This window comes from Homalodisca vitripennis, chromosome X, assembly GCF_021130785.1.
Source record: "Homalodisca vitripennis isolate AUS2020 chromosome X, UT_GWSS_2.1, whole genome shotgun sequence".
NCBI classification, from domain to species: Eukaryota; Metazoa; Arthropoda; class Insecta; order Hemiptera; family Cicadellidae; genus Homalodisca; species Homalodisca vitripennis.
This window is the reverse complement of record NC_060215.1, coordinates 36,150,941-36,167,142: the sequence shown is the minus strand read 5'-3', so window position 1 is coordinate 36,167,142 and position 16,202 is coordinate 36,150,941. Positions and strand designations below refer to the sequence as shown.

The following is a 16,202-nucleotide window of genomic DNA, read 5'->3' as shown; positions in this document are numbered from 1 at the left end:
TGTTATTTGAATTAATGCAATACTTTTTTTATTGAACAAAAAAGGCTGTATGGTACCTTATTAATCTTTTATATTTTATTGTTGTATATTATAAAGTTGGTAACTTGCTGTATATAATTTTCCTTCAACAACAAAACTAAACATGTTCACTTATTACAACTGATTTTTTGTATAGTAACATGTTTCAACATCTTACATGTTAAGTTTTGTATAGATGCTTTTTTTATTTAAGAAAATTTACAAACTTTGTTACCATGACTTTTGTAGTGTTTTTTAAATTCCTTCATAATCCAATGTTTTGATACTAGAATTTAACAATTCAGAAATCATTTTTACAGCATTTCCTTTATTGCTTGAAAGGTAACATATAAAAGTATCGAGTACTTCATTTAAAATTTGTCATGTATCTGTATTAAATTTTATTTATGATTGACTATGATTTTTTTCTATATACATGTTGGTGTACACAAATAATAAAGTAGAATTTGTTTGTTCCTTTGGTAGATGTTCGTTAACCAAGAAAGGTTTTGAATGTAAACCTGATGTATGTAGAGCTATTTTTAGTCTCCCCATTGTCCCCTCTAACATTGTGCTTCCAGCAGTACTTTCTACAGTCGGCTACTGTCTGAAATATGCCATAGTAAGGTGTTTCAGGTATTAGTGTTTCAGTATAGTGCCATGTATGAGTTGTTTAAGGTGTTAGTGTTTTCTGAAAATCCTATTCAATTTACATATCAATTACCTCAATTATGATGGCAGAATTTTTCGAAACTGATAAACTATATTTTGGTAGTGCTAAATTGACTCGATATTGAGAGAGAATGTATGGAATAAGAGGACAATATGGAATACGACATCTTTCACAGGAGCAGGACAATGACACTGACATGGAATTTTTCCCTGTTGAGAACAAATTGGTACAGGTAGAAAATTATACCATAGAGGCAATAAGGGAAATTGAAGTTTTCCAACAGGTTGAATGGCCAACTATGAGTAGACCAAAGGACAGGCCATTTCATTTCAGACCTGCTGGAACATCTCATAAAACTCATCAAGACAGAGATCAATTGGTGAATGAAATTGATGAGAAAGATAGTATTATAGTTTCTGAGAATGAAAAATTCAGCATGACACGTCATTGAGAAACACTCAGGCAAGAAAGTACACAATACACACCGGTTGAAGTGCTAATGAAAGCATATTTTAAATTAGAATGTTGTTTTTAACTATAATTTGATTATGATCTGTTTGATAAAGTTCTTCTCAACATTCTTAAGAAGAAATAGCAGAACAATAGCACAGCACAACTACAATAGTAAGAATACTGATGGCACAGTAAATTATATACACTTGAATGAGCTGAATGTCTTGTTTGCACTGATAATTTTAGCTGCTGCACTGAAGGAGAGTCATTTAAACATAATTGATCAGAACTTTGCAAAATACTATTCAAACTGTCACCAGAGCAAAGAGGGAACGGAAAATATTGCTCTTTTTGTAATAGAGAAAAGAAGACAATCACACACTGTGCTTGTGGAAAACCAATTTCTGATGAGCACCTAGCACTCTTACTACAAAATTTTCAAAATCATGTTTATCATAAATGTTCAGCAAGATGTATAATAATTACATGTTATTTCAATAATATATTATTCTTTTAATTCTTCCAGTTCCATTTACATTACAATGTATATTAATTCATCAATAAAGGGAAGTTAACCATGTGTGTGTGTGTGTGTGTGTGTGTGTGTGTGTGTGTGTGTGTGTGTGTGTGTGTGTGTGCGTGTGCGTGTGAAATTTCTAATGAATACTTTATAAATATAGAAAAAATAGACTATTAGACACATGTGATAAATCTACTTTTGTTTAAGATATTTTCGGTTCCTCACAAACTAAAAGTTTCCAATGTTAACACTGTTTTAAAGAAAGGAAATTAATTACATCCCAGCTAATTACAGACCTTTATCAATAAATCCTACAATATATAAATTATCTCAAATGATAATGTATTATCAATTGAGTTTCTTGAAAGTAATAATTTGTTTGAAATTGAACAATATGGATTTAGAGCTGGTAGATTGGTTGTTAGAGCCGGCAATGACCTTGTTGATGCAAGGTAATTCTGGATCCAATAGATAGTAACGACCTCTGTAAAGTCTTCAATAGCGTTTCACACGATAAATTATTAGAATCACTAAAAGGGTTCAGCAGGTAAGGATCTTAAATGGTTTAATTCGTATTTGTTGAACAGACAGCAATGTATTGAATTCCAAAACATAACAAAATTTAACCAGTTATCAAGTTGAAAAGTCCTCTTTATAAAATTTTAATCAAGGCATGTTCCAAGGATCAATTCTTTTACCTACAATATTGCTTTTCTATCTGATCGCCATCACATGCATTACATAAATACAATGAATTAGGTCTATCCACTGATGACTCAAATTTAATAGTAACATGATAAACCATGCAAATATTGGGAAATGAAGCAAAACACAACATTCTTAACATTATAAGCTATTTTAATAATATAAAGTTACTGCACTTTAATAAAACCAATTTTATTTTTATTCACACCAGACAAAACTGAAACACAAAGATTTTATTTAGAGGTAAATAACCATAAAATCCAAAAATTAGAGGCTGGATGTATGAAAATGTATTGTGATATATACACATTCACACTTTGCATAATCCACTGGCTTATTTGTATTCAGGTTAATGACCAAACTTTGTTATCCAGAAACAGTAAAATGTATTTATTTTGTTCACATTCACTCACATATATCTTTTTGACTTGTACTGTAAGGAGCAAAAAAGCAACAAAAACTTAACAAGCATTGCAAACGTTTACAAAAAAGCAATTCGCATAATATTATGAAATGGGGATGAACAGGAATCCATTAATAGTTCATTTGCAGAATTGGGTATCATGGCAGTGTTCGGTTTATATGTCTTAGAGACCATAATAGCAGTAAAAATCAATGGTGACAGGCTGCCAACACTACACTCATCAAAGTTATTTTACCATAAATAGAAACAATTTGGCAACAAAAGATCATTCTATCGAGTTTTACAATAAAAAACTAACCTCTGTCTAGGTATAAAGTTCATATACAAAATTCCAAATGAAATTATCTCAACTGATAATTTAAAAAGGATTTAAAGAATTATTTAACTGGAAAAGTTGTATAGTCCTTTGAAGAATTTCTAGAAAGAATAATAATTAAACAATTTAATATACTTTCAATCAACCAACTAATTAATTTTTATAATAAAAAAAGGACATCGACTTGTTGGGATAATTCCATTATCCATATAGGATTAATGTATTTCTTATATTAGTTACAATGCCATTATGTATTTATACAATCCCACTAATATTATAAATGCGAAAGTTTGAATGTTTGGATATTTGGATGTTTGGAGGCTTGTCGTCGAATCACGCTGAAACTGCTATACGGATTGTGCTGAAATTTGGAACAGGTATAGCTTTTGGTCTGAATTAACACTTAGAGTCCTTTTTACCACCCATAACACATTCATTTCACCAAATAAAGTCGAATTCAAATTGAAAAATTAGTTTGTTTACATTTGAATGTTATGATAAGAACGTAAACGTGTTTTATATTGGATCCGACAGACTGCGCTACGACACGTAATACAAAGCGAACTGATACTTAACAGCTGTTAATACTTTCAGCTGAAGTTCATCAAAGAGGCAGAGACATTTGTTTACATTTAAAATTTAGAAAATTGTTATTGTAAAGTGCTTGACCAGTAGTGTAATGCAGGTTGCATAGAAGACGTCATTGCCTAATTTTACATTTAGATTGCACCAATGATCAATAAACTATCTAATGCAATGAAAATATTATTAAACGCTATTATGAAAACAACCTCATTGTACAAATCCGTGGATGTTTGCACATAAGGTAATCAAATTTGGTTAGTAAAAATAATTATATTATAAGGTTTGTGGCATTTTTTATGAATTTTTAAGTTATATTTTACAAATTTTAGTTAAATGTTATAAATCGGAAATAAATTGAAATGTTATGTAGTTAAGTGTAAATAACTGTTATTTATGTGTGTAGTAATTGGTTGTAACCCATGAATGTAGATTAATTTCATAATAATTTCTTGAAAAATTGAGATTTTTTATTTTCCACATTTCACCAATGAGGTGAGTAAAATGTTGTATATTGTAGGATAAAACCACTGTCCTGGATATAAAACAAAATTCTAAACAAAAATTATTCTTAGGATATTTTAGGAAAACGCATTTTAACTTAGATACGAGGGTGTTTTGGAAAATAACAGCGTACATATAGTGTCAATAGCCTACGCATACTTCACAAAGGAATATGGATACAATTGTATTTGGTAATGGCAAAGGATGTGAAATAATAATGTTTTACTGATTTAGTTTTATAAAAATAATTATATTATTAAATTTAAGGAATTTTTTTGAATTTTAGGTTATATTTTAGTTTTATGTTGTAAATCGGAAACAAATTTAAATGCTACGTGGTTAAGTGTAAATAGCTGTTATTATTGTTTGTGGTAATTGATTGTATACTATGAATGTAAAGAAATTAGTGGTTTTTTTTATAATATTTGAAAAAATTGATATTTTGTTATTTCACTAGGCTATGTTGCGTTATTGAGGTAGGTAAAAAGGACCTTTCTTTAGCAATCCATTTTGCAGACGCCTTCCTCTAAGTATTTTTTTATTGCTGTTACCATTGTTAATATAAGTAGGCATTTGACACCTAGCTACAAATATTTTTAACAAGGACTTTAAAAAATATTAAATAGATTTTAAACTTTTTAACTGACTTCTTAGTTTTATATAAAACATTAATGTCCCCTTTCTTTTTAAGGCTAAACCATTCATTGAATGAACAAATAGTTTACCCTGTATAAAGACTAAGAGAGTCAAGCATGACTGCTTGGCTTCGTGAATATTTATTTTTATATTACCTACATAGTTTTAAGTGCAGATAGTCATTTCAGACTAGTAGATACACCACTAAGAAAAACCCAAAATACCATAAGTAGGGTCTAAGAAGGGCTTGTTAGTCGGTAGACTCAAAAACTTCCTACCATGTTTATTGACTAGTTCGGTCTTTATACATCACAAGTTCCACATGTCTCAATATCCTTATGTGTGTGAAACTGTCTGCATAATTTAAGCGGCATGTTTATTTTGTATCGATATCATTCACGTCATGTCAGCTTCTTCATTACAACTAATATAGTTAATTCCACATCTATTAAGTCTTATTTGTCATGCTAACGTCCATGATTCATCAATTAGCATTTATACTTTGTATTGTAAACATTCATGATCTATCAAGTTCCACGTTTGCTTATAATATGATCATTTGTGCTTTGCCAAGTTGTGGCATTTTTGCAGTACTACGCTTGTTTTTGTGTCATGTTGAGTTATATTTTTGCTCATGATACATAGGAATTATTTGTATGATGTCAAACTTTGGTATTGTCTGCAGACCATTGTTAGATCAGTTAAATTTTACGATATACTATGTGAACGTACAAGAAGAACTGAAAAGCAATGTTATTAGAGGTACATATTTTTTATAATATACTTGGACATTATTTCAAATAAACTGAATTTAATTTAACCTATGTTGTAAGGATTACGTTTATATTTGTAATGTTAATCCTTAGTGTTTTTCTATTTAAACATTTTAGGGTTTTCACTTGAAAAGAGCGCATACCAGTTCTCAAAACATTGTATTTCCAATGATTTGTTACATTTATCAATAGCACAATTTCTGTAACATTCCTGTTATCCATTCATGACTCATTTGTGTGTTAAGAATGAGAAGAAGTGTTTGCACCTGTACCAAAAAAAAAACAATTAAGATCCTATAAATAATTAAGATCATATACTGATAAGTTACTTTTTATTTCAAAATCTTGAGATCTTTTTATTTATTTATTTAAAGAAAAGATATTTTTCTCACCATTGGTAGAAGCTAAAGCCATCATGAGACTCCTGTGATCTCCCAGAGGAGAGGACAGCTCTTCCTCCTCCTCTTCATCTTCTTCTGCATCTTCGGAGTCTCCAACATCCATTTCATCTTCACCTGCCTTGATGTCATCCATGATTTTATTTACTTTACCTTTAAAAAAATAATACTGTCATTTATCTGATAATTATATTTTTGAAAAAAATAATTAATTAAATACTCTGGTATACTTAAAGCATTAATAATTTATTAAATTAGAAGAATTAAATATTATTACCCTAAGTAAAAAGGCACCTATTTAACAACAGGTTGTTTTAGGTAACACACTGTACCTATTTTAAATTAATTATTACAGTTCCTAATTAATGTTACTTAAACAGTAGCAACAGAATTCTGACTGGATGACGAAATTATTTTTTGCCTTACGAAATATATTAACAAATTGACACATAAACAACAAATGAGTTAAAATATCACATAATGTCAATTACAAATAATGTACTTGTAATATTTTGAAACGAATAAGTGATATGTCCTATTAACGAATATAATTGGTCAAAAGTAGGTATGTCTGTAATGATAATGATGTCAGGCCCTTTCCCAATATTAGCTACTTTCTTTTAGTATTGAAGTATCAACCGGATTTATTATTCCATAAGCCAGCAAAACAGTATACTAGATGCCTTTCTATACTGTCATATTCTTATATACTAGGTAGCAGTACAGCACAATCACGTGTCACGTAACAGACTTCGCTGAAATGGCATGGTAAATTTCTAATCTATAACTGACTTAATTCTCGAGATGTCCAGTGAACAGATAGACAGACAATCATACAGAAAACAAATTAACACAAAAAATATATTTAGCCAAATTCCACTGTTCCATGCCATATGCACCATCATAGAACACAATATTATCTATGAAGAAAGATTTATACAAAATTTAAATTCTAAGGGTTGAAATCTTTCTTGCCAAACATAACAATTATGATATCTCGCCAAATGACACATTAGAATTTTTTCATTAACCCATTTGGGAACTTGCTCAAGCATCACTCGTTGTGGGGGAGCAGGACTGAATAATCTCCCTCGAGCTGCACTCATGCTCTTTCTAGATGCTAACGATCACGTAATTATTTGTTTTTCCGCCAGATTGCATTTGTGTGCCCTCCTGCATCCTTATGAGAAATATTTCCATTTGGTCTTGTTATGTTTGCACACTGGAACCACAACTAATAGCTTGTTTTGTTATTGTTTACATTTTGCCATGTGCTTAATTTTCGTCACTTCAATATTATGTTTACAGTCAGTGTATGATGATCTCAATGTTTAGTGTTTAACTGTTTATAGTTGTTGAATGAGTTTTTAGTTCACCCACTACTACTTCATGGAACAAGACAATTTGGGTACTTCAGAAGTAGAGAGATACTTGGATAGTGACATTGAGATATCAAAGATACTTAATGACACAAAAGTGAATTATAAAAAGTAAATGAATGGTCATTGTGTGTAATGTAAATAGTTTATTTTAATAATAACAATTGAATGTAACAAACACTTTATCTCATTTATCAGACAACTAATTCAGGAGCTTATCTTTATGACTTACGGCTTTATGATCATCAAAGAGTGAAAAATGCATTTGTAAGTAAATTTTGATTGTTTTGTTATTATGCTTTATACTTAAGTAATCTAATCAAAACTGGTTATCTATGTAAAAAAATTGTGCTATTTTAAATAAAAAATAATTGAAACAGATAAACAAAAAAGTAACACATTATTGACGGTTTGCTTTTGAGTTTTTTTGTTTTTCTTACAAAAGAAATCTGTAAATAAATATTAAAAATATTGAATTAAAAAATATTCAGGGAAAGTAACAAACATTATAGTAGAGCAACCAAATGGAGTAAAATGTCCTGCAAATTTTATTAACGTATCTGTAACCAAACTAATTCTATTAATATTTAAGTACACACACGCATTTTGGCCAAAATCAATTGAAACATTAAGTCCTAGAGAGGCTAGGTTAATTTTTTCCTCAATGGGTTGTTATGTTTCATAGCATTGTTCAAATAACAGAAGTTCCATTGAGTAAGGGATGTAAAAATATTCACTAACGCTCAGCCAAATCAAGTGGAGTGATATGCACCATCATCAAACTCATTGTTGTTCATATAGAAATGAAACTTTATGCAAAATCTGTACATGATTTTGTTTTTGAAATACTGTGCGGACATACAGATAAACAAACAGACAGAAATGAAATTTTCCAGCCTCTTGAGTTATAGACTTTGCTAAAGCCCATAAAATTACATCTTAAAAATAACTAAGTATTAATTTCATGTTGTGCAAAACATGTAAAAAGTAAATTAGCCTACATTGAATAATAGTTTAAAAAAAGAATGCATATAAATTTAATTTCCACATACTATGAAGTAAAAGCATCTTATCTCCAGCTTTAAAACTAAAAAGAATGTATTACATGTTGATTAATTTTTTTAAGATGACCATGACTTATAATACTGTCCAGTAAGAACACTCGTATTTTATAAATGCACTCAACAATAAACAAGCCAAACTATATGTAATCTCACTCAAACCTACACTTGAAATGAAGTAAATTTTTATTAAAGATATATTACCTACACCGTTATACTATAAAATGTTACTAACATGTTCATGTACATCTAAGGAAAATAACAAACGAGGTAGTGCCACCAAACGGCTAATCAATTTTTTTGGTTTTGCTGACAATCCTGTCTTGTTTGTAGTATCAAAGTTGGGTCTTCAGTCTCTTCTGGATTTGGTGCAACTGGCAGCAGTTGCACAGAGCTTCCCTTTAATTCGGCTAAGTGCAGTGTTTTGTCTCTTGTTCCCAAACAACTAAGGCAGTTACAAGTCCTTCATACACTTTCCACATTATAAATCCCTGGTTTTCCCTTCGATTTTGTTCAGTTTGTTTGTGTTCTAATCAACTGTCCAAAAAGAATACACATTAAACAAAAAAGTGACATTTAATTGTCCAGCGTTTCCAAGTGTCTGAGACAGCTACTCACATGATACAGCTAATGGTGGTCACATCAAACATCATGATGTTGATTGACTATGACACAGTATCAGTTATTTGAAACTTAAGAAGAATACCATACTTTCTATATGATGAGTAAACTAGGGAAGCATGAATTTTTCTGTAATTACTGATTTTTTCAATTTTTTAAAAATTTATATTGAATATACATTATAAACCATTAGTATTAACAGGTTATCATATTTTTAACAACTCATTAGCATTTATACACTACGATCGAAGTTTCTGATGTGGACCATTTGTGGATTTGAGATGAGTTCCTATTTATAACATGTTTTTAAACTTTATCCTTATGTGAAAAGCAAAGCCTTAGTTAACTAAAGTGCCCTCTTAAATAATGTTTAAAATGCCACAAAACATAATACATATAAGTTGTGTAAATGTTAGGTTTCAATAAACATTTCAACGGCTGATTATTGCGCTTTTATTCTTTTCATAGAAATTGTAGAGACCACCAGATCACTTGATAGTACTGAAGAAAGAAACACAAAGCCTGACAGACTAATTTTAAACCGTCTCACCTTTAAATCCTCCATGAAGCTAAATTACTTGCCATGTATTTGTGATTTGTAAAAATAGAACTTTTCTTCCACTTTTTTGCACAGAGTTGTTGGTATAGACTATCTTAAACACTACTATATTACACAATCTCCTGGTTGACCAATCAAATATGAATATTGTATAACCAAAAATTATGTAAGGTTTAAAGTAACTAATTGACTATTGAACATTTTGTTGAAAGATTGTTTAAGACATCTTAAAATGCTAAGAGAGTTATATATGTTTTAAGTCTGAATACTTAATTAACCTTGAGCTGGCAAACATTTGCTGTCTAACAACTGGTCTAAGCTTACATATTGTAATCTTTTTTAGCTTTCTTAAAACTATTGTATAATCTCAAGTTGTAAACCTTCATGACCTGAACAAAGCCTTTCATTGTGTACACACCATATTGACATGCTAATGAATTATTAAAATTATATACTTTTTGACTTGAACCTCTACACTTACTGTACTTGCATAATCAATAACAGAGTATTCATCGACAGTATTTGATCAGATGAAGCTATTGTAAAATAGGCATGCTCTCAATGATCTATGATACAAAATTTAATCTTTCTTATAATAGAGTAAATTATGTAATGTATTCTGTAACAGCAAAAACATGTTTGTAAGTACTTTAACACAGGCCTTGGTTTGGTTTACTGTAAATAAACTATTTTAAAATGGATATGAAACTCTAGATATTCTCTTTACTAAATGTTTTGCTTTAAAAACAGATAGTATGAATACTTAAAGAATCATTAAAAATTCTAACTTTAGAGAATACTACAGGCCTCTCTCCAATACATTAAATATAAATAAACTACTTTCATACTTCCCATTTAGCTAAATATATTTTAAGCAATTAACAATTCATGAGAAAAGAGAGGATTCAAGTTATTTGTCCACTCTGGGTTGTAAAGTCAATGTGGGCCAAAGTGGACAGACAACTAGAATGCTCCCTACTGGTTGCGAATGATTGAGAAAATTTCTAAATGTGTGCAAATTATGTGTACTTTTATACGTTCTTTCAAATCAGTGGACCCTAGAAGGTAGTTTTCAAGATAAACCTGCTGTTTTCCTTTCAACTAGCAATAATCTTTGGCTTTCAGCCTTATTACTTCAAACTGATTTGTATCTGAAGATTTGTAGTTTTTTTTTTTTTACTCGATTTGGACTATAAATAATGCTTGGACAATTTTTTCCACTTGGTTGTATTCATACATGCAAAATATATTTTTTTTTTACTTTTTTAGAATTAATTTTTGTTGGTGGCCATTTCTGTCTTCCATTGTATGTTTTAGCAGTTTTTGGCTCTTATAGTTTTATACTATTAAACAAATTATTATTAAAGAAATTGAAAGCATTTTAAAGAGTAACTTAGTTCCAATAAAAATTAGTATATATCTGTATTTTTTCCTTATAGTAAGTAATTGTAATTTCTAATGGAGTTTTAAATTTAATGAAACTTTCATTCGAAAGGTTTTCTTTGGGATGTAGTAGAATAATCAACTTTCCTGTTTATGTGGGGGATACTGGCTTAATTCAGATGAAGTTTATATTTCAAAAATACAAATGAAATCTTTCCAATGTATGCCCTTTGTTTATTATTGGGCTTAATGCCCGGTGTTGCGTAAGTGGGCTTACACTTTACAGGTTCAGACTAGGCATTGCTGCTTGGCGACTGGGTGAGCTATTCAATACAAGAGTTTTGCACGAGCGACTCAGAATATTGTTTAAGAGGCCTGAAACGGGCAACGGCTTGTAGCGAAAGAAAATATAAGAATAAATTTTGAGGGCAAGAGAGGGGCCAGGGGAGGAGGGGCTAGGGGAGGGAGGGGCTGATGAGTGAAACAATGGTTGTGACTCTGGTGGTGGGTACCCAAACCAAGTAAAACTGGGTACACTGGCTGTTCACACCCATCCCATAGAGATGGTATATCTAGAAGTATCCATAATCAAGGGTAATACTTATGTTTAAATATGTTTTTCAAAATATCTTGTTTTCTTATATAAAAGATACATATCATATACTTCAAGAACCATGTAAAGATATCTTGATGATAATAGCTTTTACTTCATTCCTTAAACTTTACTAAATAATTCATATTTTTGTAAAATTTTTTAATAAGGTAATTCTGAGCAATTACTTGGTCAACCCCAAACCTTTTCATATTTTACTACGGTCATAAGGATGTTCTCAGAAAGCAAGAAACATATAATTCAAGCCTCGCAAGGCCGTCCTACAGGTTGCCGAGCGATAAGGAGGTTCAAAGTCCATGCGATAACAGTGGCTTACGGGAAACATTGTTCATTTGGATAAAAAGTCTGCTCATTTCAGTACTATTTTTCATTTACGTTAACTTTCCGGGGCCTAAATTATGTTTTTTAATTTCACATACATTTCTATATTATCGTAGTAAAATATGGAAAAAGTTTGGGGTTGACCAAGTAATTGCTCAGAATTACCTTTAATAATAATAAAAGTTAAAAAGTAAATTATTTTGCAAAATTCATAAAAAATTTTCCCAAGTTAGTTTTAAAAGTTAACGATTTAAAATGTACTCACAAATAAACATTATAAAACAAAAAAACCATGGCCATATGTTTATTATTATTGCACAAGATATAAGTACCTTAATTTAAACTAACTAAAATTGAAAGATAGGACCAGCCAACCCCCTTTAAATCAATTGGTATATAGAGCTTTATGTATTTTATTGACACTTGTCATGTGTATAATTAACATGTATTTGTTTTTCAAGGGTTTATTCCTATAGCATTTATAATATACATATAATCCAGAGGAACGTTTTTGTTTGTTTTACATATTCTTTGTTATGCATATTTGTTTATTTCGTGTTACATTTACAGTATTATTTTATAAAAAAATATGAATAACCTTTTTGGCTGCAGTATAATAAGCAGCCATCATGGCAATCAAATCAACTATCAATTAGAAATATCTCAACTATTGAATAAAAAAAACCTATTTTGACCTATAGATATTCATAATTATTAAATACCTGCTATTTTTTATTTTACAGAATAACAATATTGTTTGATACAATCTTAAAAACCTATAAGTTAAGGCAATTCGGTTGAACATTATTGTTCCAAATTACTTCAAATAAAGTTACTTAATGTGTATGGTTTTTGAGAAATGGCCACCAGAGATGGGAAATACTGTTATTTGCCAATAAACTATCAACAAATTAACGTGATCTGGTATTACATTCTAGTAATCTGTTACCAGCCAATCCACTCTTGGTATTAGCACCATGCTGTTACTGAACTGACATTATCAAATTCCGTGGAAACTAAGACCAAAACTACATTTGTGTGTCCACATAGTAAAAAAAATGTAACTAACTCATAACAATGTAATAATTAGTCTTAAAGATTATTAAAACTATAAACGGATTATTTAAACTATCGCTATACAATACAATTATTGGGTATTTTGGTATTATCCAAAGGCCATTTATTTACTGTGAAAATTACATGTCATTGTGACAATCGGTTTTTGTTTTCTGCCTCCCGAAAAGAAGCAATGGTGGATGGTTAAAAGCCTCTGAGAGTTTAAAAAAATACTAGTTTCGAACTATTTTAACATTAGGAACGATGACTAAATTATGGTTGTTTCCCTTACTTAAGAAAATGTTTACAATGAGCTGATAATTTATGTTCCGCTGCTACAAAATAAAAACATACAACTTAACAAAATTTACAAGGCACTGATATGTGGCTGCCTTTAAGTACAAAACACAGCATTTAAAGAGCTAGATTTTAACTATGCCAGTTTACCAATACGTTTGTGAAATGAACGGTAAGTTACATAGGCTACAGTCTGAACAAAACATTACCTACTTTAATTAAAATAATGAGATTTCTAATCAAACAGCATAGCCAGTTAAGTTATGGTCATTGATATCTTCCACTCGAACCCTCCTACCCTATGTGCTTTTATATATAAATGATATCTAAATAGGAAGTACTGTTTGGACTAGGCTAAGAACACCATCACCACAAAATTACAATATAAAAATGTTTGCCAAATGACGAATTACTTACGATATTGTTACATGAACTAAACTAAATAATATTAATAATGTACCTCGTTTCTAAAAGAGTTCATTCCTTTGGTAAATAAATATGTTTGCTTAAATTGTTATACACAATAATATATTGAGAAGAATATACCGATCAGAGAGTAATTGTTAACGTATGAAAATTGCATAATATTTACCTTAAATAATAAATAAATCTTCTATAAATAGTCAAAAAAATTATGATGTTCTTGATACAAAATAACGATCTGATATAAAAAGAGGGCCGCCTGATTCCATCCCTCCATACATTTTCAATATTTACAAAACTCACTCAGCAGACCAGGCGGCCATTAGGTTGTCTGGCTAGCTGACGGACGCTACCAAACCACCAATCGCGTATCTTCACATGATTTTTAATTGCTACGATCATATGACTCACGTTAAAAAAAAATTGAATCTAACAGATATACTATGTAACATAATAGAATTTATAACATTTGCATAAATTCATGTTATGATATGGTCAATATGCAAAGTTAAATTTAAGGCATTGATGAGTACTGACTACTGAGGACAGTTGAGGAGTTGCCACGCAAAAAGGTACTAGTCACATCTAAACAGGTATTGGCAAAATGGAAAAAAATCTATTAGCGTTATTATAAAGAACTTTCATCTTAACTTTATGTTAACATACAATATAAACACAAAATAAAACACTTTATATAGGTAGCTCTAATCATTTTTACTTTATTAAATAGTTGTTCAGATTTACAATATGTATATGTATCATTTTGTTCGAACAGAAAAGGACATGTACCCTTTTGTTCAAACAGCCAGGACATGTACCGTCAAACAGGCTAACTTGGGACAGTTTTCAACTTTCCCGCCATTTTATGTCTACTCTTAATTTAGTGGAAAGTTTGCTTTCTCGTGTAAAACTTAGGTCTTAGTTAGAACTTTTAAAAAAACATTTTCAAATCTTCGCTAAATTACCCAGGTTGATAAAACAAAATTAAAAACATTGTGTCCCAAGTTACCCTTGAAGGTTGGCTAACTTGGGACAGTCATATAAATTCTGTGTCAAAGAGTTGTTAAGGTCTCTGCAGGCTAACTTGGGACTGAGAACTTTGTGGTAAACATTGTTCATGCTAAAATAACATTGATTCAACCAATTTTATAGTATGTTAATGGTGTAAATAATGAAGTACTATATTTTCCCCATTGGGAAAAAAATGAAACGAACAAAGAACGTGTGGAAAAAATAATTTAAGACTCAAGTGTGAAATACATAATTATTTTAATTTGAAAAACAAAGTGTTCCATAGTACACATGGAATTAAAACTATATACTTAGTCCATTTCATATGGAAAAATATATCTTCCCCTTGACACATTGATGGGCTTAACTTCCTCCAAGATCTGTGAGAAATCCACGGTCATAATGTCATCGATTTCTGGAAAAATATACACATTCATGGCTTTGGTTGATCTTCTAAAAAACTTTACTTCAACATCAGAGTTTTTAACAGATAAAACCTTGCCAATAAACTTTTTTACACTTTCCTTTTTAGTTCCCTTGTCATACAACACTTCAACCACTACGAAAGAATCAAGAGTGAGATCTTGCAGTTGCACAGTTTTTTTAGGCAGCGCACCACTACAACCTGGTCTTTCAAGCTGCTTTTCTTCGCTGACATCTTCATCCTCAGAGGAAAAGTGCATCTCATCAGAAATATCATGAAGAGAATAGTGTCCATCCGAATCCTCGTCACTGGATTCTTCAGCTGTAGGCTTTTTTCTCTTGATTGGTCTAGTAGTTTTTGCTTCTGTTGTTTCAGGTTCACTAGAGTTCTTATTTAAGTCATCCTGGATCACACTTTTTCCTGGAGCAACATCAATTTTGGTCTTCTTTTGTTTTCTTAGTGGAGTTGTTTCACTTTTTCATGCCTCTTCAAGGTAAGCTTCAAAGCTGTTTACAATGACAGAGTGATTAGAACCACTTATTGCACTGTCTTTAGATTGCGGCTCTTTTTTCTTAGCCAACCTCTTTAAAACCTGATCTCTGTTCAAAGGAACAACACCTGATGCTTTGAAACCTGACTTAACATTGTTGACAGTTGCTTCCTGGCCCATAGAAACTAAACATTTATTCAGTAGACGAGGGAAAACATCTTTTGAAACTCCTCCACGATTTTTGCTCTTCCATTCATCCAAAACTTATCTCCACTTCACCTTTAGGGGTTTGAAAAATGCTACGTCAAGCGGCTGGCAAATACCTGTGCTGTTAGGTGGTAGAAAAACAAATCTTATTTTGTTCTTTACACACTCATCAATAACCCAAGGCGAAACATGACTCGCCAAATTGTCTCCAATCAGAACTTTAGGGCTGTCTTTGAAGTTTTTGAAGTAAGGTAAAACTATTGTTTTAAACCAATCTTCAAAAAATTCCATAGTGAACCAACCACTTTTTGATCTGTTGTACACAGTACCTTTTGGCCCATTTTCACACCAAGAG

General features: G+C 30.7%; 1 protein-coding gene across 9 annotated transcripts in view; it reads right to left on the bottom strand.

The window, feature by feature from the left end:
* The window catches only part of LOC124368903 (histone-lysine N-methyltransferase 2C-like), a 164,358-nt gene extending 150,298 nt beyond the window's left edge, over positions 1–14,060 (bottom strand). For 8 of the 9 annotated variants that reach the window (XM_046826420.1, XM_046826425.1, XM_046826426.1 and 5 more), the window contains exons 1-2: positions 13,885–14,060; positions 5,997–6,155 (exon numbers count right to left, since the gene is read on the bottom strand). In XM_046826420.1, coding sequence (XP_046682376.1) covers positions 5,997–6,138 — 142 coding nt within the window. In that variant the 5' untranslated portion in view covers positions 6,139–6,155; positions 13,885–14,060. Of the gene's footprint in view, positions 1–5,996; positions 6,156–13,880 lie in introns of all 9 variants that reach the window. The other variant, XM_046826421.1, reaches the window with a different exon arrangement.
* Between the last annotated feature and the right edge of the window lie 2,142 nt (positions 14,061–16,202).